Consider the following 24475-nt stretch of genomic DNA (forward strand, 5'->3'; position numbering starts at 1 on the left):
CCTACTCGTCACTGTTGTCGCTGGGGGTGGATTTATGTCCAGTGGTCGGAGGTGGAGAAAGGGCATGACGAGCCAGAGAGGGATAGGATGTATTCCAGCTCCGCGCACTGCTGCATTTCAAGACGGTATTCAAAATGAAAGAAACCACAAAAACGAAGCCCCCATAGCCCCGAGCGAGCAAAGCTCTTCACCAAAAAGCGCCAAAATCAAAGTCAACATCGACCAATCCAAAGGATCAAAGCGAGCAAGTGTTAAAAAAGGACATCATAGGGAATAACAAAGCCGTGGTAAGGAAAGTGTGTCCTGCCGTCGTATTTAAACATGAAGAAGGAAAACAAGAAACTCAAGGAATACCCCAACGGAACGGGACATCACGATAGCAACTCGTCCATGTACGCCTTCTCGCTCACTTTCGCGCGTGTCTCCTTCTTGAGCAAGACGGCAAGGACTTCAATCGGTGGATTTAGGCCGAGAGCATGAGCTCGTCTCCAACGTTTTATTCGTGCAATTCCAATGCACGGCTGGCAAGATGGTATTCGGTCAGCCTGTCTCTTCTGCCCTTTGCTGCCAGGGGAGTATGGATTGACAACTTACGCCATACTGACTGCACAAGTCAAAGTGCCGTAGAATCTTCTCTTCAATACTTAGATCTGCTTGATGGACTGTAAACCCGTAAATGTCAGATTTTTTTCCCCGTGGTCCCCAGTAGGAGTACTAGGCATGGCATACCTCTTGAGGCTGTTCGCTTTCTCTCCTCCGCCCGCCAGTATGTCTCCAACTGCTCGACCGTCAATGCCTCTGCTCGCTCATCTTCTTTCGACTTTGGCAGCGCTGCCTCGGCTCTGGCCTGCTTCTGGACAACGGCTGTTGAAGTTGTGGATGCTGGCGTCGCCTGGACTTCTGCGGTAGGTTCTTGCAGCTGTTGTTGGTCATCGTCCTGCTTCTTTGGCAGGCTGTGAGAAGGCAAAGAGATCTCCTTGGGCGAGGAAGGCTGTTTCTTCAAGTCCTTGCCGGGTATTGAGGCGCTGGAGAAGGGCTTAGATATCTTTGACTGCGTGCCGAACTGGAGGGTTGCCTGGCCGCTCTTGCGCGAGGCGCTGGAGTCGGCCGCTCTGCGACGGGGTGCCATCTCGACGAAGCGTAAGGAGTGTCTTAATTCTATATTAATCGTAAGTATTGATTAGATCGTACTCTCGCCGTTCGCTGTCGATGAGATGCTGTCGAGGTTATTTGTCTCCGTCGTCGCTGGCTGCCTGGCGGTGCAATCGGCGAGAAAAACGATGGTTGTCCATGACAACCGTAACTAATAGGCTTGTATCTTTTATCCGGCCAACACGAGAAGAATATTCGCTTCAAAACTCACAGGGCAGCAGAAGCATCAAAGAGCTACCAGAAGGAAGATAACTACGGGGATAGACGTTCTATTGAAATGGCTGCTATCCGAATGCCAAAAATGAACTAACTACGGCTTGAACTTGAGGATATCCGCAACGACTTCCACCATTTCGACCACTTTCTCTTCCTCGAGCCGCTTGCCATACAGCTGCAGCGAGACGGGCGCGCCATGGTAGAACTCAGGATCATACTCGGACTGCATGATTTTGTCTTGTTCGTTTAGGGGCGTCCAGCTGGCGTCTCGCTTTAGGTCGACGGCCTTGTCCGCGTAGGTGACGGGGAATGTACACGATGGCAGGTCTATACACCACCACAGCCAGTCAGCAGAAGCGCAACGGAAACAGACAAAACGAAAGAGAAACATACCTAGCAGGTTACCGAAGGCAGTGAAGCCGAAATACTGCATCGTCTGGCCGTATCCCAGACGAGCGGCGGGAGCAACGGCGGCTGGGGCGATGATACAGTCCATGGGGCCAGCTGTGTCTGTCTTGGTGGCCATCCACCTCTCGAGGTATGCTCTCTGCAGGCCGTTGCGTTCGATGATCATGTCGCTCAGTTTGACAGCATCCAGCTGGTCTTCCTTGAGGGTTGAGAAGGTCTTCTCCATGCACTTGAAGAGAGGCTCGCCGTGCTTTTCTAGCTGAGGGAGGATGGCGGACGTTCCGAATACCTTGAACCCTTCGATGACAAGACGCAGGACCTCGGGATGGTCGATTGGAGCCCTTTAAAAGCCACTGTTAGTGCCATCTACAGTTTGCGATAGCAGAGAATCGTCCTACCATTCGAAGACATCATGACCGGCGTCTTTTAGTGCCTTGGTCACGATGCTAAGGGCACGCTCGACGGGCGGGTAACAAGTCCTGCCACCGTCGTTGTTACCGAGTATACCAATACGCAGCTTTCGTCCCTTGGGCTGAATCACATCTTTTCTCCAGGGGATGGGGAGAAGCTTAGGATCAGCGTTCCACTGCCCGGCTTGCTCAGATAATATCGTCTCGCAAAACAGCTTGACACTCTCGAGTGAAATTGCCATGGGACCGCATACAGAAGGTATAAACTCCTGTCCCTGTATGGCAGCGCGCCCTCCTAGAGTTGAGAACCGACCAAAAGACGGCTTCAACCCGTACAGATGACAGAACGCACCAGGGACACGAATGCTGCCTCCAATATCTGTTCCAAGCCCTAGTGGTGATGCTTTTAGGGCCAGTAGAGCTGCCTCTCCGCCTGATGAGCCACCAGGACTCAGACCCTTGTGGATGGGGTTTCGAGTCTCGCCCCAGACTCTGTTGTCTGTCTCTGCCATCAACATTGCCGTGGGCACGTTGGTTTTGACATAAAAGACTGCGCCTAAGTCTCGCAGGCCCGTTACTATCACGGAGTCTCTGACTGTTGGTTCGATGGTATATGCTGCCATTCCAATGGAAGACGGATGAGGGACCGTCATGAAGTTGTCCTTTAGCGAGACTGGCAATCCATGGAGAGGCCCAACCACCTTGCCTGTCCTTTCGAGATGGTCATCCAGCTCCTTTGCACGTTTCAATCCTTCGTCGAACAGGACTTCGGTGACGCAATTGGTCTAGGAAACTTGTGTGTTGGCCTATATTCACTAAATCGATGAGGCCTCTTTTACATACCAACTTCTGTGCAATGACAGTTGCCTTGCAAAAGGCCGTGGTTATCGTGACAGAAGATAGTTGTCTTGTCCGAAGCTTCTCCAACAGCACAACGGCGTCCGAATTGATAATCTCCAGCTCCTCGGCGGTGAGAAGACCAGATGTTTGAGGGTACGATCTCAGGTCTCGCGGCAGCTCATCTTCCTTGATATCTGGGATAGCCCAGAACGCAGCAAGGGCATCGTCTCTCCGCTTCTTTGCTGCCGCCGATATCTCTGTATAGCTCTGTGCCATCTTTGCCTTCTCGTGGATAACTCAAATATTTGTTTGATCTTAATACTTTATATATATCTTCCAGCCTGGCACTTTTTTGGCCTCTGCTCAGCGGACTCGTTCCCTACTTATCTCTTGACAAAAGCATGGCTAACCGGGCCCCCTCCTGGCCTTTAGCCGGCGAAGTAGGGCGATCCCGCCTCGGCCTTGCCTTACTGGAGGGTATATCCCGTCGCATAACTGTCAACATCGCCTATCTCAAAGTTGCCGAACCTATCTTCCCCCGTCGGTTGGCCCGTCATCCCCGCAACATCCCCACATAGGTCAGAGTATATCTTATCTGGCGCTGGCCTTGGTGATCTTTAGCCGGATTCTATATACCATCGCCATATCAAGTAACTCTTTCGCTGTATAATAAGTGTTGCAAGGTAAGATCTAGATGTATCGAAGAGATGTGGTAAGTATTTGAATGGCTCAAGAAGTTAGGTACCTACTTAGCCATTTATATCTATAGATTAACCGCCATCAGCCTCAATTGAAATAACAGTAACCGCCAGGACGACGTCAATGGCCTGGTTTAACTACCTAGTATTCATCTCGGCGTCTGCAGCCACTCCCAACCTTAGTCGACCGCTCGCCTCGCCGGAGATAAATTATTGAATATTCGGTCGAGAGCTCAGGTAGGCTTCTTCTCTACCATGTTCTTTTTCCCCGCTTCACCGTCCGGATGGCAAGATTCCCCAGCCCTTTCACTCAACCAACAATATACAAGGTAGTAGTGGCACTCTCTTACAGAGTTACTCTCGTACAGCGCAACAACCATTTTCACCCCCCAAGCCTCCCCTAAAAGAGCAACTTTCGGCGCCCAAACCTCCTTCTTTGGCTTTCCTTCCGCGGGGTAAAAGCCGGCCAAACGCTCCCCTTCGGCATTAATTCCGCGCTTAGTCATGGGTTACTCCCATGGTAAAGTGGCGCGCGCTAGTAACGCGTCTGGCGCGTTTCGTCGCGTCTTTGATGCGTCTCGGTTGGTGGCTGGGGATAGGAAGAAAGTTGGTAGAGAAGAAACCAACCACCACAGGGCAAAAGCTGAGATAGAAACAAGAGGTCAATTGATAATGTACGGTAGCGCGCTGTTTCTGCTTTCCTGTTGTGTTGGTGCTACGGAAAAGTCTTGCGGATATATCTCCCCGTCTGTCCACTTCAATTGATAGCCACAGCCCAGCATGAGCCACCACCGGTCCATCGAGCAGGCGTTGGCCAGCCTTCTGCCCGCGCATGCAGAAGACCTCCCTCGTGAGCTGCTGAATCTTGCAGCTTCCCTGCTTACCCAGACTCGGAGCTGTGGTGCGACTCTCAAGCCGGAGATGGAAATTGCCAGGCCGTATGCGTGTGCTGAAATCGCCTGCAAGAGGTACTGTTGTTTGCTTCTTTCTTTTATCTATCGCTGGCAGCAGACTAACTCTGAGTGATGATAGGTTAGCAAGGACGTTGAAGCTTCCGTCCCCTCTCAGCCGTCCACCATGCCCTCCCAGAGTGTACAAGAAGCTCTACGCATACATCGAGCAATCCCTGCAAAGTTCGTCGGCCAGTTCCAAGCGCCAGGATGCAGAACCTCAGGCACAGAAACGGGCATCTGTCAGAAAACAGAACAAAGCTACGGCTCCGCCAGCATTACCCACACCTACTGCCACATCATCAGCCATCTCGTCCCCTCGACTGATTGAAAAGACAGGGAATGGTCGGAATCATGTATCATCGAAGCTGTTGACGGGCAGTTCGCCTGTTGTAGAGCTACCTCAATGGACCATGGGGCAAATCAGGACGATCTGCAAGACGCTTCCTTCACTCACACGAGCAAGGGAAATTCCATCCCCTAGCACATTCGCATCTGCGCTGCCACCACATATATACTCAGGCCTTTGCTCGGTTATATCATTAATCTCAACTTCAGAAGCACGCCTCACAGAAAAGTGGAATGATTTCGTATCACCTGTCTTATTACTTGGGAAAGAGCAGGATAATCTCGATGCACAGACGATGACCAATTCGAGAGTAACAACATTGAACATTGCCATTTACTTTGTTGTCTACGCCCGACGAATTGGCGTGGTATACGACGCAGAGACACAGCAATATCCCAACAAGCCCCTGGCAGAATTGAATGAAGAAGACATGGAAGAAACGGTAGGGCGTGCATTGGACAGCGTCAGTCTTCCCCGACTGGTAGATGGCATTGAAAAATTTGCAATGGAAGTCGAATCATGGCTTATGATAATGCTTGAGATGGGCTGGGCAATTGATCAACAGTGGTTTGAGAACATTCCTTTGCCGACCGCCGAGGAGATTGAGGCCTATAATCAGATGAATAAGCGAAGAAAGAGAGGCCTGGGCGAGGATTCTGATTTCGAAGAGGATGAGGAGGATATACTCAGTCCCAAGCGGAAGATGGTGAAGAGTAGGAGCGCGGATGCTGGAAGAAGGTACCTGACTACGGGAGAGCAGAATCACTATGGTGACACACTACTGCCGGGTCTGGGCACAATGATGCATCCCCAGGTTGACTGGCTGAGTGAAGACAAGAGATACTCGTATGGAACGTGGAAAGACCGCATAATGATGTGGATAGAGCAGGTTGAGATATGACTTTTCTTTCATTTCTGCTCATTCTCACCCCCCTTTTTTGTCTATATTTTTTGTATACCTTCTTTTTGATTTTGTTTTTGGGCATATCCGGGAAGCTTGCAACATTATTTCCCCTTATGCATGTTCGGAGTACGGAGCACCATACCCCAGCTTTTTGAGAACTTTTTGTTTGAGTACAGTGTCATTGCAAAGAGAAATTTCGTCGGAACGCATTAAAAATTGCATAATCTATTTGTTCAAATCTATGTGGGCAATGGTGAAGAAAAGGAATGAAAGTAGGAGAATTCGAAGGTTAGTACCAGATGCTCCTCGTCCGGTGATGCGGGATAGTCTCTTTCCCGCCCGCCTCCATATCCTTGACCAGATCATACAAGAAAAAGTCAATCAAGATGGCATTGATATGTAGAGGCTTGGACGTATCGGTTTCATGATGGCCGTTCGTTTGCCGCTGGAGCTCTTGTATTTCTCGCCGTATTAGTTCGACGCCCCAGATGCTAGCACCACGAAGCTCGACCTCTCGCTGATGACCGCTAGGTATGGGCTTGCGCTGCCGAATAACACTCTCTAAGGGAGGAGAGAACAGCAGGCAGCCAAGCTGGTTAAGCATTTGAGGGATACGATAATCTTGAGGATATTAGACAACTCATAAGTTAAACACGGAAAGAGTACTGGGGAGGCATACCGGCAAACATGGTTATTTTGTCAATATCATGAAACTCTCCGTAGCTCTGGCCTTGGAAGCAAGCCCATAGATCAGCAACGAGGATCTGAGCCCGCTTGTAGAACCTGACCCTCTTTCCGCAGAACTCGGTCTCGTCTCTGAAGCATGGGAAGTTTTGAGCCAGGAGATTGACCAAAGCTGCTGCTGAGCCATTTGCTTCTGCAATGCAGTTGGTGAAACTGCATTCATATTTCTAGGGATACACGGATGAGTTAGTATAGAATATTTATATATTTATACGGATCGGCTAGTAATCAAAGGTATACATACCTCGTAAAGAACTGATCCTGCTTCTCGTAGACAGGCAATGCGTTCCTGGAGGAGAGGAATTTCCTCGTCTGTGGCGGACCGGAAAACATGTCTCAACACTTCATCCGTGCACTCATTTTCATCCTGCCAAAAGTCGGAGCTCGTAATGGGTATCTCTGTAAGTCTCAGCAATTGTGGTGTGCAAAACATAAGAGGAAAGCAGAGGTAGAAATATAAATACCCTCATCAAGAGCCCTCTGCAGGGCAGCGACCAGACTCCAATAACCAGTCCACTTCCTACCGCGATACTCAATCGCGAATCTCTTCGAAGCATCCAGCTCAGACCAGAAGCTGAAGTTAAGCAGATCCATGGTAAATATAAAGTTGACAGTGGATTCGTCTTTGGCCTTTGGATGCAGCTCGTGAGCTGACCATGACTCAGTCGAGTACTCCTTTGCCTGCATCGTCTTCCAAATGGTCCTGGCAGCGGACTTCGTTCCCTTTGGATCAAGGGCAACATCTATAGCGTTGTCAAAGATGAACTTCGCGCCCTCGAGCACCTTTGTCTCTGCTGGTGGCGGTGTCTTTGAGGTGCGTTCTCCCAGGCCGAGGGACTGCCTGAGCAGTTCCAGCAGCTCCAGGTCTGGTCCATCGTCATCATAATCGTCATCTGCATGCATTTTGTAGACGTCTAAAGATGAATTGGATCTTTAATTGTCACAAGTGGCTGTGTCTGTCAAAAATTTCCACCGGTATGTATGTCTAGGCAAGACTCATAAATTGCAAACTAGGGAATGACGAGGAGCGAGGGTATTCAAAAGGGAAACAGCACATTAAAATATTGTAGAACAAAAAAAATTCCCGGAACAAGAAGGAAAAGAAGAGGAGAGAGAACAGCCCGAGATTAGTCCTGTAGACTGTCTTTCCTCCTGGGGTTTCAATTTCTTTACTGCAGCAGAAAACTTTTTGTTATATATAATTTCTTCGAGACGCCGACAAGGGGCTCTCCTTAAGCCGTTTAAGCCACTGATTACATAATAGAGATTTACACCTACATCCACGTGATAGAGCACTAGTGGTATGGAAACACGAGAATAAAAGCATAAAATAATCGCAAGGTCTATCCATTTGGATTGTAAAATGGAATTTTCAGCTGTTTTGTTTGCACGCGTATCTCGCATCTGCCAATATTGATAGGCTACTGCTAAATATTGACTGGCAAGGGAGTCGGATGTGCTGACACAACTCTGACAATTATGCCCTGCTATTGGCCCGCTCTAGAAACACAACGAGCTAACCAGGTTGAACTAGCCCATTTTCACGTGACTATGTGTAAACCAAAAAAAAAAAGAAATGACTAAGCAAACTGTCTCGCTCTGTCAACACGACAAAAAAGCAGAGAAGTTGATATTGTGAGAGTTGACAGTTTGATAGAAGCAAGTAGTAACTAGTTAGTTAGCAGTTGATAGTAGCAGGAGCAGGAGAAGTGATAGTAGGAATAGCGTATGGTAGGGGTATAAGAGTCTGCGGTGTTGCCCAGGAGATGCTCTTTACCCGAGAGTTGGCTGACCAGACTCTGTACAGCTCCAAGTTAACTAGGCAGTGCTTCGCTTCATGCTTCATCATTAGTTAGTAGGAGCTGGATGGCGGCAGAAGAGACGGCAAAGCAAGGAAGCAAACAGTTTGTTTTATGCTTTGCCCATTCTTTGCCCATTCTTTGGCTTCTTTGCTTCCTCTCGGCGCCTTCCTCTATGAGAGGCTTGGGAAAATCCACTTTTCGCCCGGGGGGATGATGAGGTCACCTCTTTTTTTCCCTTTCGCCTTTCTCTCGTCCGCTTCCTCCTCGTAACTAATTGATTAGGTTAACTAACCACCCGCCACCCCGTCTATCGCGCGCCGAGAAGACGCAAGGGAAGAAGAGGCCGACGAAGAAGAAGAAAGATAAATCTGTGATCTGCCCTGCTCTGCTCTGCTCTGCCCTATTGCGCCTTGCCTTCTTGAGCAGTCTGTACCTGCGTCTCCTGGGCCAGCTTGGTGGTCATCCTGGCTCCTCTGCGCGCCATGTCACCTCACGCTGCGCATGGCCGCGACCGGTTTCTCAAGCAGTCCATCGGCTCACTCGTTCCAAAAGTCAATGAAGTAAGGAAGATTCACCTGTACACGGCCCATTGACTGCTTTTTTCACTAACGAGTTTTGTCACTTCTGGCAGAGCCGTGTGCTGCTTGTTGGCGCTGGAGGCATCGGCTGCGAGCTGCTCAAGAACCTCCTTCTCTCTGGTTTCGGCACCATCCACATCATCGACCTGGATACAATCGACCTCTCAAACCTGAATCGACAGTTTCTCTTCCGTCACGAGCATATCAAGAAGCCTAAGGCGCTTGTTCGTCTCCCCATTTCCCCCAGGCTATGCAAGCAAGCAGTAGTAGTATGGATGCTCGCTCGGTTCACTTGGCTAACCTCACCTCTTCCTTGCTTTCGCATACAGGTCGCAAAAGAAGTCGCTCAGAAATTCAGGCCTCAGTCGACCATCGAAGCATACCATGCCAACATCAAGGAAACTCGCTTCAATGTCGACTGGTTCGCATCCTTTGATCTCGTCTTCAACGCGCTGGACAACCTCGATGCGAGGAGACATGTCAACCGGATGTGCCTGGCGGCAAATGTCCCCCTCATAGAAAGTGGCACTACCGGTTTCAATGGCCAGGTTCAGGTCATCAAGAAGGGCCGAACAGAGTGCTATGACTGCACTAACAAACCGGTGCCCAAGTCGTTCCCTGTCTGCACTATCAGGAGCACGCCCAGTCAACCCATTCATTGCATTGTCTGGGCAAAGAGCTATTTATTCCCGTAAGTTCATGCAGTCATTTTCATTTTCCTGCCTTACATGTCATAAAATTGTACCTAATCTCCTTTATCCTCTATAGTGAACTTTTTGGAACGAGTGAAGATGATGTCGAACTCGATCATTCTGAAGATGCGGAAAATGGTACGCACCCACCAACCCTATCTTCAAAGTCTTCTCTTGTGGCTAACGGGATATATAAAGCTGGCGAAATCGAAAATCTACGACAGGAAGCAAAGGCTCTAAAGGAGATCCGGAACTCCATGCCCTCAGACGAGTTTACCGAAAAAGTGTTCGAAAAGGTCTTCCACAAGGACATTGCGCGCCTACAGGCCGTCGAAGAGATGTGGAAATCAAGACCTATGCCAAACCCGCTCTCCTATAGCTCTCTACTGGATGAATCGAAGGAAATCGACCCATGCATTTGCTCCGATGATCAGAAAGTCTGGACGGTAGCTCAGAATTTTGTCGTCTTCAAGGATAGGTACGTCATTGCCACATATGAAGGGAATAGTAAGCAATGTGATAGTAAAAATAAGCTAACTAAGAAGGCAGTATCTTGAGGTTGAAAAAGCGACTCTTGGATGCTCAGGCTGAAACTCATGATGGAGAGAAGTCCATACTATCGTTTGATAAGGACGATGTTGACACTCTAGATTTTGTGGCTTCAAGCTCTAACTTACGTGCTGCAATCTTTGGGTTGGAGGCTAAATCCAAGTTTGACATCAAGCGTATGTCCTGCTTTTTACTCTTGATTTCTCGCTTCAGGCAATACTAATCACCAGACCAGAGATGGCGGGCAACATCATTCCTGCTATTGCAACCACCAATGCAATGACAGCTGCCTTGTGTGTCTTGCAGGCATTCAAAGTTCTAAAGGATGACTACGATAATGCAAAGATGGTTAGTCTTTCTTTCGTATTAAATGTTGCTTGTGTCTACACTAACGTAGTCCAGGTATTCCTTGAACGGTCTGGTGCTCGAGCTATTAATACCGATAGCCTCAAGCCGCCGAACCCTGATTGTGCTGTATGTGCAGTAGCTCAGAGAAAGATCTTCATTAACCCAGAGATTGCAACTCTCAATGATCTAGTGGAAAAAGTTCTTCGACTCGAGCTAGGCTATGGTGAAGAATTATCGGTCAGCAATCAAATAGGGACCATCTATGACCCGGACCTGGAAGACAACCTGTCCAAGAAACTGAGCGAACTTGGCGTTGAAAAGGACAGTTTCATCACGGTTGTAGATGAAGAGGATGAAAACCCCCGAGTCAACTTGGAAATTCTCGTTTCTGAACGGTAAGTAGCAGGAACTAACGCGTTTTGTGATAGCAGCTGCTAACATCTACTAGAACCGACGATACATCCCCCATCTCCCTTGAGGCGTCTGATGCTGATATTCCGCGAAAGCCGAAGCCCGCTGGAGAGCAACAGCCCGCTACTGAGATTCAAGAGAACGGGGCATCGGGCAAACTCAAACGAACGGCCGACGAAGCAGGGCTTGAAGTTGTTGAAGGTCAGCCCTCAAAAAAGATATCCAATGGAACAGCAGACTGCGACAACACTTCTACAAACCCTATTATTCTTGAGGACGAGACAGGCACTATCCTCATAGACGCTGATTAATTAATTGATTGGACCCGAATCCCAAAAACAAAACTTAGAGAAGGAAACACTCGGTTTATTTAGGTGGTGCTTTTCTTTCCTCTTTTCCTTTTACATTCTGTTTCATTATTAAATATTTACATAACTTGATGTTTTCCCCTTAATGCCGGTCGCATGCATTGGGGGAGACTACACTTTGGAACCGGATAGGCGCAACATACTAAAGACACGGCGGATTTCTTAACGACGGGGATATGTGCAGAGCTATCCCCACGGTTTCAGACTTTGCATCTACATTGGGCTTTCTTTTCTATTAATTTCGCTCCTTCTCTTTCTTTTGTTTCGCCATGTGATGCTTTATGCTCTATGATTCTTGAACCCGGAAGTCTATAACTAGCTTTCGTACCTGTATTATCCTACATATTTTCACCGGGAGAAGGAGTTGAGACACACGAATCGCTCCCAACGCCTCCCAGTTCAGCTTTTCTATTTGTTACATGCCAATCATTGTTTAATATTTGAACTCACGCAGCACTCAGTCCTCCGTCAATGTTTAGCACGCAGTTATTGGCATATTGGTTCGTGGCCACAAACACAGCAGCATCGGCCACTTCTTCGACCATCCCTAATCGCCGAAGGGGAATGGATTGCACCACCTCCTTACGGAATTTCTCACTAAGCTCTATCCCGAGGTTAGCAGCGGCCTTTAACAAGAAACGAATAGGACTAACTTACCGTCGAGCATCTTTGTGTCAATGTAGCCAGGAACAATAACATTTGCACGAATATTTGCTCCAGAGGAAGACAAGTTTGACTCCGCAACAATAGCCCTGGTCAAAGCAATCACCCCAGCCTTGGTAGACGCATACGTTGCCACGCCCACTCCCCCCTTGGACGCATGCAAGGACGAGATATTAATGATACACTTTGATCCGGAATAGGATCCCGCTGAGCCATCCTCTGCCTGTCGCTGCTGTGCTCGCCGCTGACGAAGGGCCTGTCTGGTCATACTTCGACAAGCAAAGATTGTTCCTTGCAGGTTGGTATTCAGTATCTGGGTAATATGTTCGTCCTTCGCAGTAGGGAGAAGAGACGAGTGAGAAACCCCGGCGGCGTTGACCAGGATATCAACTCCCCCCTATCACTCTATATTAGCATGCTTCATCTAGAATATCTTTCACAGCAAACAGATACCGTTCGAAAAGCGGGAACACACCATCAGCCGCTTGACATCTTCACACCAGAATCTCGGACTGCCAACATCTCCCATCACTAGTGAGAACTGGTCCGAATGTACGATTTTGGCTGTTTCAGAGCTTTCATCCAAGGTGGCATCGGGATTTAACTGTTTCACAGCATCCTCGAGTCGTTGTCTATTCCGTCCAATAAGAATGATTCTCTCTGCCCCTTCCAGGAGAAACCGTTGCGCTATTCCAAGGCCAATACCCGATGAACCCCCCGTAACCATGCATGTTGCCCCCTTCAGACGGTCCAGGGAGGGTATCGATGTAGTTGAGTAAGAAGCCCAGCTCCGAGCCGCTGTCCTGGCTGAATAGGGGTATGAGCGCTGTAACGCCTGATAAACAGTGCGAGTGAACGGCATGGGATGCAACGTTGGCCTTGTTTAGTTATAACTACAGCGTGCTTACCTTAAAAGTAGTATCTTGACTGTGGCTATGTAGATGTTTTGTTGCATCATTAGCTGTTGCTTTGATTAAGCATGCACAGTTAACCTAGGTAGACTAGGTTAGGGAGTTCCGGGGTCGCTCTGGCACCGGAAGCTCGGCTCTAGAATCTCCGTATGCCCATCCTGTCGAGTTATTTAACTAAGATAGTTTAGTGGTGGCCCTCTGGTTGAATGGCGTATTTGATAACACTACGGAGCACTCGTTAATAGTTGTATAACTAACTAATCAATTGACCAGCGCCCTAGTTAGTTGCCTACTTAGCAACGCAAGCTACGCGATTTCAATTAACCAGTAACCAGCTGCTGACCACCCAGACGATGCCACGAAAAGAGGAACACCAGCGGCGCGAAGAGGCTGAAGCTAGATTGGAGCCTGCAACATTACCAGTCTTCCTCCATACCTGTCATGAGCCCTCCTGTCCATCCACTCAAAGGGAATCTCCATAGAGACGCAGAGCCCCGGAATATCCTAGTTATGGAACCCGACCTCCGAACATATAATGATTGTTGATTTGAGCGATCAACTATACAGAACGCCGTGTCTGACATTTCTGCTAACTCAGGGAGGAAGAAAAGGAAGTTAGTGGACACTTGCTTTATCAAGGAACTTCAACGCATCGACGCTGTGTTTGAAAAGGCTTCAAATTCACGCCCTAGGGTCTTCTGACTTCTCATAAACTAGGTATATACAGAGGCATTAGAGTGTCTAGACTACGTTCTCTGGTAGACGATTTATCGTGATTGGAGTTATGGCTTTATGACTTTGTTGTATTCTGTTCTTTGTATAATACCCAGATCATTTCTTCTTACCTAACTATAAACAAGATAATAAATTTTGTCTCCTTTCAAGGTGTTCTGTCTTTGGCGCTTATCCCTCGCCGCAGACGCGAAAATTTGTCACGTGATGGAGCCTAGCCGAGTTTTAAAGAGAAGGGTTTACTCGATACAACGTTTCTTTCTTGATACATATTGAATTGGGGTCCAATATTTAAGAATCACGGATTAAACCAAGGAAAATGTCTACTAAACAAGCAGAGCCTGCTGAGTTTATTACTCTGGCCTCTAATGATGGGTTCGAGTTCGTGATCCCTAGGAGTGCTGCCTGCGTATCGGGTACCATCCGTAGAATGCTAGAACCTACAAGTCAGTGCCACCTTACCACGCTCTTGTAAGATTATGGATACTGTCAAAGCCATAAGTTGATGCCTTCTCCCCGGCCTAACTCTGACTTTTGATATTTCAGGTAACTTCTCAGAGGCAGTCACGGGACGTTGTGTACTGGAGACGATGAAGTAAGTCGAGGCTATACTCCCATCCGATCCCAGCCAACTACGGTCTCAGGGCTTTATATATATTAAGGGCGCTTCCTAACATGTTTGGCTTGTGTTTAGCGGTGTTGTGCTAGAAAAGGTTTGCGAGTACCTTCTCTACAATGAACGAAATAAGGGCCAAACCAATGTCCCTGACATGGACATCCCGCCTGAACTCTGCTTAGAGTTGCTTATGGCCGCAGATTACCTGGATAGTTAGTTATCCTTCCCTAGAATCCGATGTCTATACCCTTTCAGTGTGATAGTTCTAACTGACGATACAGCATGATATCATGGCCATTTTGTATCTGATGCATGCAAGCGTTCTGGAACATCATTCTATCTACCAGTTTCCATTCGGCATTGCGTTCCGTGGTCTGCCACATCGTTCAGCGGAACGTCTAAGAAGAATGGGTAAATTAAACATCCCTTGAGATCAGTTTAGCCGTATATTTCCTCTCTTTCGTTTGGATTTATATCAAATGAATGCCGGAAGGGAACAAAGCTCGAGTCTTGGTACATTTTCATGCAGGCAGTCATGTCTCATGGGCGAATAATATACATAACATTAAAAGGGTATCATAAACCTTTAACCTAGCTCTTTTACGCCATTTGAGAAACAGACAGATCTATAGTTTGTCCTCCACTACCGCTTCCTGTTTTGTGGGCGTCGACCTCCTTTATTTCCGGGCCCAAGATTCCTTTTCTGCGAATATAGCGGTTCCTTCATAAAACCAGCGTCACTAATGCGTAAATAACTAACCACTCCCTGATCTACTACTGCCAATATTACGTTTCGATACCCATGCCGAAGACGCATATAGAGTAATCTATCCATCCTCTCGCCACGGGGCGGATCCAGCGGAGTACTGGCCAGAAGAGCACTCAAATTCTCGAGAGTAGGGATAATGGGGTTCGACCTAGCATTGACAACTGCCAGTCTGAAGTCTGGTAGGCCTGGACTGGATTTCTTATATGGCGTTGAAGGCTTATAAACGTGAAATGCTATTTTGTATGGGGAAGATGGAGGTGGCGGGCTGATCTCATGATCAGGGCGAGAAGGGTCATATGCGGGTATAATGGATAGTGAGCGGTATATATCATCTGCAAAAAGGGGGTTAGCGCTTATTCTGGTAGCATGGTTTGTCAGTGGCACGAACTGTAGCTTCGATGTATTCCCAGTCCTATGACAGGACCATGCAGAGTGTTCCCTTTCGTTCTCATTGAAAATATAGACCTGAACAGTTCTGCTATAATGTTCATAACCCCAGGAGCGGGTGTTGACACCGACTTCTTAGCTTCTGCTCGTGTCTGAAAACTTGTAGGACAAGCTTCTTCATCCCAGGTATCAGCTCGAATAACAACATAGCCCCCACGTCTCAGTCCAGAGTATACTGAAAATCTCTCCATGGTCAAACCGCTACGAGCAAGGAAACACGCATATGCAGCCTGTAGACTCATGGGAATGGTTCCCTCTAGGTCAAACGAAGAGGTCTCTGGTATTCCTTTCTGCCAAGTGTCCTCTGCCGGCCATCTAATGTCTAGGCTGCCTCTCTCAAGCAAATAGAGTGCCTCTTCCGGCAACAACCACATCCGATTCATGCTGTCGGCCTGCGCCATTGTTCGGAAATGCTGCCCCTTGGGGTTTGGCACACAGACACAGGCGCCACTTCGGAGACCATCAGGGTAGTAGACGCCTACTATTCGGCTTTTGGGGTTATGTAGGCGTGGGTAAGAGAGGGCATTGTGCATTGCATTGCGCGCAGAGGTCAAGACATTTGCCTGGTGAAGAGTTGGATTGGGCTCAAAATCTTTGTCTCCTCGTCGAGGAAGCGTCTGAGGCTGTGTGGGGTCCGATAATCTATACTTGGAGAGAAATAATCAGCGGTTTTGAACTTGATGTGAAGCTTGGTGGATGCGAGGATGCGAGGGGTCTATTCACGTAGCAAAGGTACTGAGGAAGCGGAAATCCTGCGTTTCGTCAGAGACATCCTGATCAATATTTGCTGAAGAATCATGCGACCCGGTATGTGGTTGGTTAATAGCTTCTTCATCCAGGTCCGCCATATTCAGAAGGCTTCTTAGTTGTCATCCTCCTATCGCAAAAGTTGTTGTCAAGTTGTGCATAATGACTCTACGGATATTGAAGTTAAGCCACGAAATAGTCAACTAACCAATTAGGTTAGTTATTTAATTAAAAAGTCAACATGTAGTAGGTAACTAGCACTAGTTAGTTAACTACCTACCTAAGTTAGTTAACTAAATAACTAGGTACCTGTTAACTATACCACAGACTAACTACAGATGACAAGTCGCAAAATCTCGCGAATCAACAGTTCATTCTCCCTCTTTTTGCTTGCAAACCCAACATATAGGCCGTTTGAATCTATCCGAGAACCAAACATCTCACTTCAATGCTTTCTCTCGGCTTCGCACCCTTCGGCATCCTGGGGTCATTAAACGATGCATGGGGACACTTCCTTTCCGGCACGTCCTCTCGGGAATCCGTACATTTCAATAACATCACCTCATCCGTCTGCATGCCGGACCAATAATACCATTTCTGACCCTCGTTAATCATGACCCCGGCTCCCTTCCCCAGATAGTCTGGGTAGTAATTCTCGGTGACGAGAATGTCTTCTTCGCGAATCAGACTTCCAGGCCCAAACAAGAGCGGCCTGTCCAGCACAGGGCCGGTAATGGGTCGCCAGACGTTGATGATGCGGTATCTCCCTTTAAGCAGGGTTTCTGCTTCATCCGGTAAATGGTTTCTGACACGGTTTACAGCCCCAAGGTCTGTCTGGTCGAAGTGGATACTGTTAATGGGCATCCTGTGGGCGTTGGCGGTGTTGCGGCGCACGGTGTGATTGAAGATTACAATGCGCTTTGCACCTGGAACGTGACGAAGGACGAGGGCTTCCACTTCACGATAGTAGCATTCCTTGATGTTCTGCTCGTCGGTGAACGATGGATCAGTTTCTAACAGAGGGACGTTTCTAATGGCCTGGAAAGCGCTATTGTCCAATGTGAATTCGTCTTCGCGGCCGCGGATATCGCGAACAGTGATGGGATGGGCTCGCCAGGTGAAATTCGTTTTTGCAACACCTGGTGGTGGCGTCTTGAAGTAATAATACGCGGGGGAGCCATCGGCGGGAGGATAATAAAAATCAGCTGTCGAATTGACAGTACCGCGAGGAATATCATCCGAGGTCCGCTCGTTACAAGAACCGTTGGGCGTGGTGGCCGAAGCGGACATAGCTACAAGACAGACCCTTTTTTATACGAACGTGAGAGTAAAAGTGAGGTTGATGTTTTGGATAGAAGACAGTGAGTCTGAAAATTCTCTTCCCAAAAGCGTGAAGGCAACCGTTCCTTATATCAATGAACTAACTGGCAATGCCACAGCGCAGATAGTCTCGGGGTCTGTGGTGAATCCACCAAACCCCCATCCATCTATTATCCATGAAACAGCGCTCTTATGACATAGTGATGGCGACACCTAAGCCCGTCCATTCTTGCGTACATATACGGAGTATGCTGGCTTCCAGGCTTGGGGACTATATCCCGTTTCCCCGTTGCAAACTGCGGGGCTGTTCTGCATGTCGAGCCCGTCCTTTTAAGGTTATCGCATGTTCAGCTTAGTTAGGCATAAGTATAGATGGTATTCCTATTATGGCTTAGCTAGCCTGGCCCATTAGATTTCTCACTACCTGACCCCAAGATTGGACAGCTTATAATTGTTTTACTCAGCATTTTACTTAAATCGGAAGTCCATGCAGCATTTTCTTATATGCAGTGAATCGTTGTTGAACCGGCCTGACCAACTAACCTGACTAACCATATTAATATGAAATCCATCAGATGGCGATGCATCAAGCTGAGGAAGCTCAGCTTCGCTTACTAGCTACATTATAACCAGTCAACCAGACAACCAAGTTAACCATCCCTGCAGCCCCAACCGATATATATCAACTCCTGACCACGGAAGCCCCGGCTCAGCATGAGGCTGATGATATCTTTTTGCAGCACGCAGGTGGGATATGATTTGCTTCCGTATTTTCATCGAGGTTTGCCACAAGAAGTCTGCAAGAAATCACACGGATACCCAAACCCAATTGATTGAAGGAGGGTGATACACCATTGCCCAGTCACTGCTCGCTGAGAGATATGCCAACTTCTCACTTTCTCAGCCCCCCGACATGCGAGTTCGGCACCATGAGACCCATGGACCAGATGAAGAAAGGAACCATAATTCACCATTGCATGCTTTCGAGCAATTGAGACTTCCTGAATGATATGTCTGCATGTCTCGGTTGTGTGTTAAAGAGGAATCTAGACTTGCTGAGTGATATGTCTACTCTCCCGGTCCGTGCCAGCTTCAAGTGTGTGGTTGAACGGCAGATTTTCAACGCCTCTCCCGGAATGCTTTGAGGCTATCAGGACCTACAGGTAGGGGGGTTCTTGGGGAAAATGAATACTACTCACCGAATTGGGTTGGTGCCCAATATCAGTTGATGCGATGGATACGTACGAGGGCCGCGCACGCTCAAATCCCGATATCAAGAAATTCCCTGATTTTATCTTAGGGTGAGCGTTACTCGGTATTTGTTCTGCTATTGCCGCAGAATGACTGACCGGAAGTTTCAGCAGGCGAGCTCTGTCAGCATGTCACTGTCTCCTTGAATAAAGCAGTGATCCAAGACATATCATTCACCCAGCACTGGTATATATAAAGCACTTGAAGTAGGGCCTCTATATCACTTGTTCTTTCGAAACAAAGATCTGATATCCTCTCTATTCTATTCTACAAATACCACGGATTGACTACGTGCCAAACCTTCACGAATTTAAACCATGGCGAAGATCAATGACACAGTGGTTGCGCCATGCACGGGAAACCAACCGTCTCAACTTCTTGGCCTAGCGCTGGGGTTTGCCAACTTTGACCAGGAACTTTGGTGGCTTAATACAGCACCTCTCCTAGGTAATCTTCTAAGTCAAGCCAACTATGATATCCATAAGCAGTACCAATACCTCGCCTTCTATCACAAGCACATCCTTCCTATGCTTGGTCCTTACACCGCTCCGGGCCTCGAGCCACGATGGATGGGCTATTTTAACAGCGATGGCCATCCATTCGAGACGAGTTTGAACTTTCAAGACTCGAAGATTACCGTCCGTCTAGCCTTCGAACCGCTCAGCCCGCTTGCCGGAACCGACCGCGACCCACTTAATCAATTTATGGCCCGCGAATTTCTGGGCCAACTGGCCCGCAGCCAGCCTTGCGTTGATCTACAATGGTTTAATCACTTTGACTCTGAGCTTGGTCTATCGCTGGAGCAGGCTCGCCTGATCGCTAGCAAAGTCCCGAAATTAGGCAAGACTCAGCGAGGCGTTGGGATAGATTTGAGAGACCACGGTATTGTACCGAAGGCGTACTTCTATCCCGAACATAAGGCCCGGATGATGGGTGTACCGATAGCTGGACTTGTCTTTAAGGCTATTCGCAAACTAGAAGAAAGCAAAAGCTTCACTCTTGCGTTGGACACTTTGGAGAAATTCCTCGCACCATGCTTCAAAACCAGAGCGGACGGCTATTATAAGAACCCTACCGAAGTGTTCGCTGTCTCCATCGACTGTTTGGTACCTAGCAAATCGCGCATCAAGTTGTATGTGGGTGAGACTCAGGCTACTCTCGCCCGAGTCCGAGAGCTCTGGACCCTCGGCGGACTGTTGGCAGATCAGGCTACTTTAACTGGATTGAGCCTCATTGAAGCCATTTGGGACATACTCGATATGGGTGATTCCAAGACACAACAAATGGATTTCAATTATCTGCCATTGGGTTTCTATTATGAGCTCCAACAGGGTACAGAATATCCAAAGCCCCAGTTATATATTCCTCTGCATGAGAAAAACGACGACACAATTGCCAATAGACTGACCAAGGTATTCGAGTATCTAAAGTGGAACGATATAGCTGTGAGATATAAGGAACAGTTGATGGCGAATTTGTAAGTCGCTCTAAGGGTTAATACTCAATCTGAATTGAATGGTCAATTACTAACTTCTCCAAGTCCTTATAGAAACCTCAAAGAAACTACGAGTATTCAGCGCTGGGTTTCATTCTCGTATCTTGAAAATAAAGGAGTTTACATGTCGCTCTACTTTCAAAGTGTTGGGGGCTTTACTGAAAACATGTGATGTGTTGTAGCTACCTAGGTAACTTAGTTAATCACATTTTACTATTCGAATAGCCGGAATAACTATAAAACCTATCATTGAGATAGCTTTTAATTATATTTTAAATAGAGAATTTTTTACATGTTTATTAAGTGCATTAATTTGATTATTTACGATATTTTACTCCTCTTCTTGTATTCAATAATCAGTTATTCTTGCTATTCTACTGTAGCATAGTCGTTTGAGAATTGATTAACTCTCACTAGTTAAGAGCCGCATGGGGTCCTAAGGCTAAAAGGTTAAAAATTAAATCTGTCTTTTCAACGTCGCGGGGCTCATGAGGGCGCCTACGAAAACCACTCTCATTAAATTTATATCAATATACGGAGTACTCAGTATAAATATCATTCATCAGCGATGCATATTGATATTTAGAGGTTTATTTTGACATCCTAATAAATATATCGATTTTTATGGGGGCCTGAAAATTTCAGAGATGCGTGCGGCGGAAGAAGGTTCAATCAACCGGAGTTTGGTAGAAGAGGTACGTCGTCCCAAGGAACGGCTGGTAGGGAAAAGATGTATATTGATACTTGATAGATTTCGAAGAACTTGGCCAACACACGCTACACGTTTGGTGTCAGTTCGAAACAATATCAGGCTGTACTGGATATGTTGAAAGCGTCTATTGCAGACCTGGAGAAGCAGCAGTTGACTGGGCGTGAAAATGGCAATCTCGATGTGGAGGATCTCCTCCTTCTACTGGAGAGAGAATTGAAAATTTGAGATTCGTCAGGGCAATGTTTAAAATTGACCAGAACCTTTTGGCTATCTTGGGTCGGCTAGGTGTTATCATTGCATTCGTCTATTGACCACTATACCTGGGATGGAAGATAAAAACACAGCTCTTGCGACAAGTTGATAGAATGAGGATAAAATGACAGAAACGAAGAAAGGCGGAGAGCTCACTGCTTAAAAAAAATTCAAATACAGCGGTGTATGCTTGGTAAATACTGGGGGCCAGCTGCGGGTGCGAGGAAAAGTGGGTTGATACAAGTTGCATTCAAGGCAGCATCCAGCTGAAGCGTTAGATATCGTTATGTAGAATTGAACCCGGATGGCTTGAAATATGTGAGACGTGAAACGTGCCAACAACCACATAAGACACCAGGTCCAATTTGTAGACAATCCGTACCTCACTGGGAAATATTTTTGCTCTAAAAGGATATAATAGACATTAGAGACACCTAGCTGGAGAAATCTTGAAGCGAGAAAGAAAACTAGGGCAGCCTCATCACTTACACTAGATGAAAATAGTTGGCCCTCAAGAATAATTTCCCAGAAATGAATGGTAATGATGGCGAAGCTTAGCTGACTGAGCTCCCGAGAACAGCCATCCTGCTGAGAGCCTGGCCCAAACCAAAGCTATACTAAGTAGCTAGGGGGCAGTAGATCGTGGCGGACCGGGGAAGAAATTGAAACAAGATAGAGGTGTGCCAGGTTAAGGGAGACACGAAGGAGCGTCGCATGTACCCTATTCGTGTATGGTTGGGGTCACGGTGATATATCCGCAACTGTCAAAACTGCCAGGTCTTATAAAATGGCATTCGACCAACTAGAAGGTATCATTGCATCTCCGATGTGTCTTTTCGCTCACAGGTGCGTCTCTTGTGGCATGAACTAACGCGACTGGCCAAAACAATCCAGCGGCAAGGATGCAGTTGTAGTATGAAATGATAAGTGTGAAATTATCAGACCATCCCAGCGCCCATGTTCCATGCAATAATGCTATTTTACCCATCCCTGCGCCTGTTGGTTCTTTTTGAGGAGATAAAATAAAAAATTCGTTAATGGTCATCGTGAGTCGTGGGCTGCTGGGAGAAGGCGCGGGGGTAATCGGGTATTGGCGAGGACGGTGGAGAGGAGAACGGGGATATTTATTCTATTATAGGTTTCTTGGTATTGCCCACGATTGCGACGTTGAGATACCGAAGGGCATTGGGGTCACTGGCGCGGACGATAGTTGGTAGTGGAAGCATTGGGTTATCAGGGTTAATGTTTCTCGCATCTCGTGCAGCCTGCTCGATGGCCTCCATTTCCTCTTTGCAGCCAGCATGGTCTAGAGGACAGACGACAATGGGCTGCCTTAGTATTATGTCCTTTGCCGATGTGAGATGAGCCTGCAAAATTCGTGTCAAAATTGGTTGTCATAGAAGACTTGGGGGAGAGCTTGAGTGTCATATACCTTGACTGTCAGATAATATTCTATTTTATATAGGGAGGCGGTTGTTGTAAACGCGCTGACGGCATAGCTTGGGAATGCTGGCTTCCCTCGTGGCAGCACGCCGTCTGAATCACGCAGGTCTCTTGCGGGAAAGACGAGGCCAAGATTGGTGAGATATCCAGCTTCGGGCATCTTTAGGTTGACTGACTCCGATCTTTTGGCAAGCGTTTTTCCCTTGCGGACCGGCTCATCACCTTCATGGTTGTAGACTATCTCCTCGTCGATTGAAAGGGTGATTTTCTGTATCGTCACTTTGCGAGCCTTGCTCATCCAGTCCGGGTTAGGCGAGAGCTTTACGTATACGCTGACGGGATCGAAGGGCCCATATGACCACCGAGGTAATGATATGCCGAGAGTGATAAGATGATCCGACACACGCTCTGCCGCCTCTGGTCGATTATACATCCCAAAGGTTGATAAGGTATCGTACCTCGACATGGGAACAGGGAAGGAGTATTTCCTCTGCTCTGCCTGGCCCTGTTGGACCATCACCACTAATTCGTAGTATGTCTCCGCGGTCCGGCTGCCCAGTTGCAAGCTCGCCGGTGGAAGTCGTCTCGAGGTTTCCTGTCCACCTCTGCCGAATGGTATAAAGAGTACAAAGGGGAGGTCCATGGCTATTATTTCTTCGTATTCCCGCCCCATGGGGCATCGAAAGAGGAGCATCTCCTTGCCCACTATGTCTGTCACATCTTTTCGCGGGGCAGCCAAGTGTCGCTTCGTCATCGAATCGGCTGCGGGATGTATCGTCTCTCGTCGCTGAAGACATATTGTGACCATGGAGACGTTGACTGCGGCTGAGACTCCGACGCTGGGTCGCACTTCGACCTTTCCTTCAATACGTGGCTATCCATGCTGTGTTAGCATTCTCTCTTGTAGAAAACCAAGCCAGCAAGACAAAAAATATATATATCACTGGAAGAAGGGCCTTGTAGCTTATCCCGCCTTGTGCGGTACATGTGTGTTCGCATCGAAACCAGCGAACTGGTTCAGGAACGTAAAGAAAACTCACCAGAGTTGCTGATATTCCAGGGTACCCGACGAGGAAGTTACTATTGGGAGGCCCCGACACTCGCACGAAGGCGGCCATCTTGTGCCAGACTGCGCGCCCCGTCCACCATGGGTCGATTGGGGAGAGTTGTTTGAAACCGAGACCTCTAGTATCCCGCTGTTGTTCGCCACAAGTCGTATGCCCTGGTGCGTCCCATGCATGAGCTTGTCCCCGGCAGTATCCTGCGACTGTCCCGTCCCTTATCAATTCCGCACCAACGAGGAACTTGAGGATGTTTAGCTAGCTAGTAACTAGCGGGTTAGTTAGCTAGCGTGAAGGCCGATCGAGATGGAAGAATGTTCGCGAATGCGGTGTCCTTGGAGTTTGAGCTTTTGCTAGTATGCAGGCTGGCGCACGGAAGTTGGAAGGGGAAAAAAAGGAAGGCTGGAAGCAACCGACGGTGTTTTTTTTTTTCGATATGGGCGTAGTTAGTTTTACCAACTATAACTATGGCGGCTCGTTTGGATGCAGTGTTGTTGTTCCCTGCTATATCAACGCACTTGATATGTGCTCTGCGAGCTTGGGGAATGCCCGTCAACTAAATAACCATTAACCGCCGGGAGACGACCAACCCCAGCTCCCCCAGCATGGGCTCCTGCAGCTCGTGTTGGCTGTTCTT

General features: G+C 47.8%; 11 protein-coding genes across 11 annotated transcripts; 4 read left to right on the plus strand and 7 right to left on the minus strand.

The window, feature by feature from the left end:
• Positions 1-371: 371 nt before the first annotated feature.
• On the minus strand, positions 372-1129 carry MGYG_00057 (hypothetical protein; the record flags this gene model as incomplete). Its single annotated transcript, XM_003175918.1, has 3 exons — positions 372-521; positions 595-662; positions 730-1129. The coding sequence occupies 3 exons, from the start codon at positions 1127-1129 to the stop codon at positions 372-374; spliced, it is 618 nt and encodes a 205-aa protein (XP_003175966.1).
• A 333-nt stretch (positions 1130-1462) lies between these two features.
• MGYG_00058 (acetamidase) lies at positions 1463-3302 on the minus strand (the record flags this gene model as incomplete). The annotated part of the gene is made up of 4 exons (XM_003175919.1): positions 1463-1695; positions 1762-2117; positions 2175-2971; positions 3030-3302. 4 exons carry the CDS (start codon positions 3300-3302, stop codon positions 1463-1465), a joined length of 1659 nt encoding a protein of 552 aa, XP_003175967.1.
• Positions 3303-4504: 1202 nt separating this feature from the next.
• On the plus strand, positions 4505-5924 carry MGYG_00059 (hypothetical protein; the record flags this gene model as incomplete). Its single annotated transcript, XM_003175920.1, has 2 exons — positions 4505-4692; positions 4757-5924. The coding sequence occupies 2 exons, from the start codon at positions 4505-4507 to the stop codon at positions 5922-5924; spliced, it is 1356 nt and encodes a 451-aa protein (XP_003175968.1).
• A 292-nt stretch (positions 5925-6216) lies between these two features.
• Positions 6217-7574, minus strand: MGYG_00060 (hypothetical protein; the record flags this gene model as incomplete). The annotated part of the gene is made up of 4 exons (XM_003175921.1): positions 6217-6548; positions 6607-6838; positions 6916-7070; positions 7136-7574. The coding sequence occupies 4 exons, from the start codon at positions 7572-7574 to the stop codon at positions 6217-6219; spliced, it is 1158 nt and encodes a 385-aa protein (XP_003175969.1).
• Positions 7575-8955: 1381 nt separating this feature from the next.
• On the plus strand, positions 8956-11362 carry MGYG_00061 (SUMO-activating enzyme subunit uba-2; the record flags this gene model as incomplete). The annotated part of the gene is made up of 9 exons (XM_003175922.1): positions 8956-9033; positions 9105-9275; positions 9381-9742; positions 9820-9881; positions 9942-10221; positions 10293-10468; positions 10528-10640; positions 10695-11035; positions 11089-11362. 9 exons carry the CDS (start codon positions 8956-8958, stop codon positions 11360-11362), a joined length of 1857 nt encoding a protein of 618 aa, XP_003175970.1.
• Positions 11363-11865: 503 nt separating this feature from the next.
• Positions 11866-12944, minus strand: MGYG_00062 (3-ketoacyl-(acyl-carrier-protein) reductase; the record flags this gene model as incomplete). The annotated part of the gene is made up of 3 exons (XM_003175923.1): positions 11866-12023; positions 12077-12479; positions 12558-12944. The coding sequence occupies 3 exons, from the start codon at positions 12942-12944 to the stop codon at positions 11866-11868; spliced, it is 948 nt and encodes a 315-aa protein (XP_003175971.1).
• A 1100-nt stretch (positions 12945-14044) lies between these two features.
• MGYG_00063 (hypothetical protein) lies at positions 14045-14558 on the plus strand (the record flags this gene model as incomplete). Its single annotated transcript, XM_003175924.1, has 3 exons — positions 14045-14171; positions 14272-14320; positions 14420-14558. 3 exons carry the CDS (start codon positions 14045-14047, stop codon positions 14556-14558), a joined length of 315 nt encoding a protein of 104 aa, XP_003175972.1.
• A 426-nt stretch (positions 14559-14984) lies between these two features.
• On the minus strand, positions 14985-16405 carry MGYG_00064 (hypothetical protein; the record flags this gene model as incomplete). The annotated part of the gene is made up of 3 exons (XM_003175925.1): positions 14985-15442; positions 15499-16199; positions 16281-16405. 3 exons carry the CDS (start codon positions 16403-16405, stop codon positions 14985-14987), a joined length of 1284 nt encoding a protein of 427 aa, XP_003175973.1.
• A 319-nt stretch (positions 16406-16724) lies between these two features.
• On the minus strand, positions 16725-17594 carry MGYG_00065 (hypothetical protein; the record flags this gene model as incomplete). Its single annotated transcript, XM_003175926.1, has 1 exon — positions 16725-17594. One exon carries the CDS (start codon positions 17592-17594, stop codon positions 16725-16727), a length of 870 nt encoding a protein of 289 aa, XP_003175974.1.
• Positions 17595-19192: 1598 nt separating this feature from the next.
• Positions 19193-20542, plus strand: MGYG_00066 (tryptophan dimethylallyltransferase; the record flags this gene model as incomplete). Its single annotated transcript, XM_003175927.1, has 2 exons — positions 19193-20352; positions 20425-20542. The coding sequence occupies 2 exons, from the start codon at positions 19193-19195 to the stop codon at positions 20540-20542; spliced, it is 1278 nt and encodes a 425-aa protein (XP_003175975.1).
• Positions 20543-22458: 1916 nt separating this feature from the next.
• MGYG_00068 (arrestin domain-containing protein) lies at positions 22459-23895 on the minus strand (the record flags this gene model as incomplete). The annotated part of the gene is made up of 3 exons (XM_003175928.1): positions 22459-22701; positions 22767-23651; positions 23818-23895. 3 exons carry the CDS (start codon positions 23893-23895, stop codon positions 22459-22461), a joined length of 1206 nt encoding a protein of 401 aa, XP_003175976.1.
• Between the last annotated feature and the right edge of the window lie 580 nt (positions 23896-24475).

Source organism: Nannizzia gypsea, genomic scaffold (genome assembly GCF_000150975.2).
Source record: "Nannizzia gypsea CBS 118893 supercont1.1 genomic scaffold, whole genome shotgun sequence".
Classification (NCBI taxonomy): Eukaryota; Fungi; Ascomycota; class Eurotiomycetes; order Onygenales; family Arthrodermataceae; genus Nannizzia; species Nannizzia gypsea.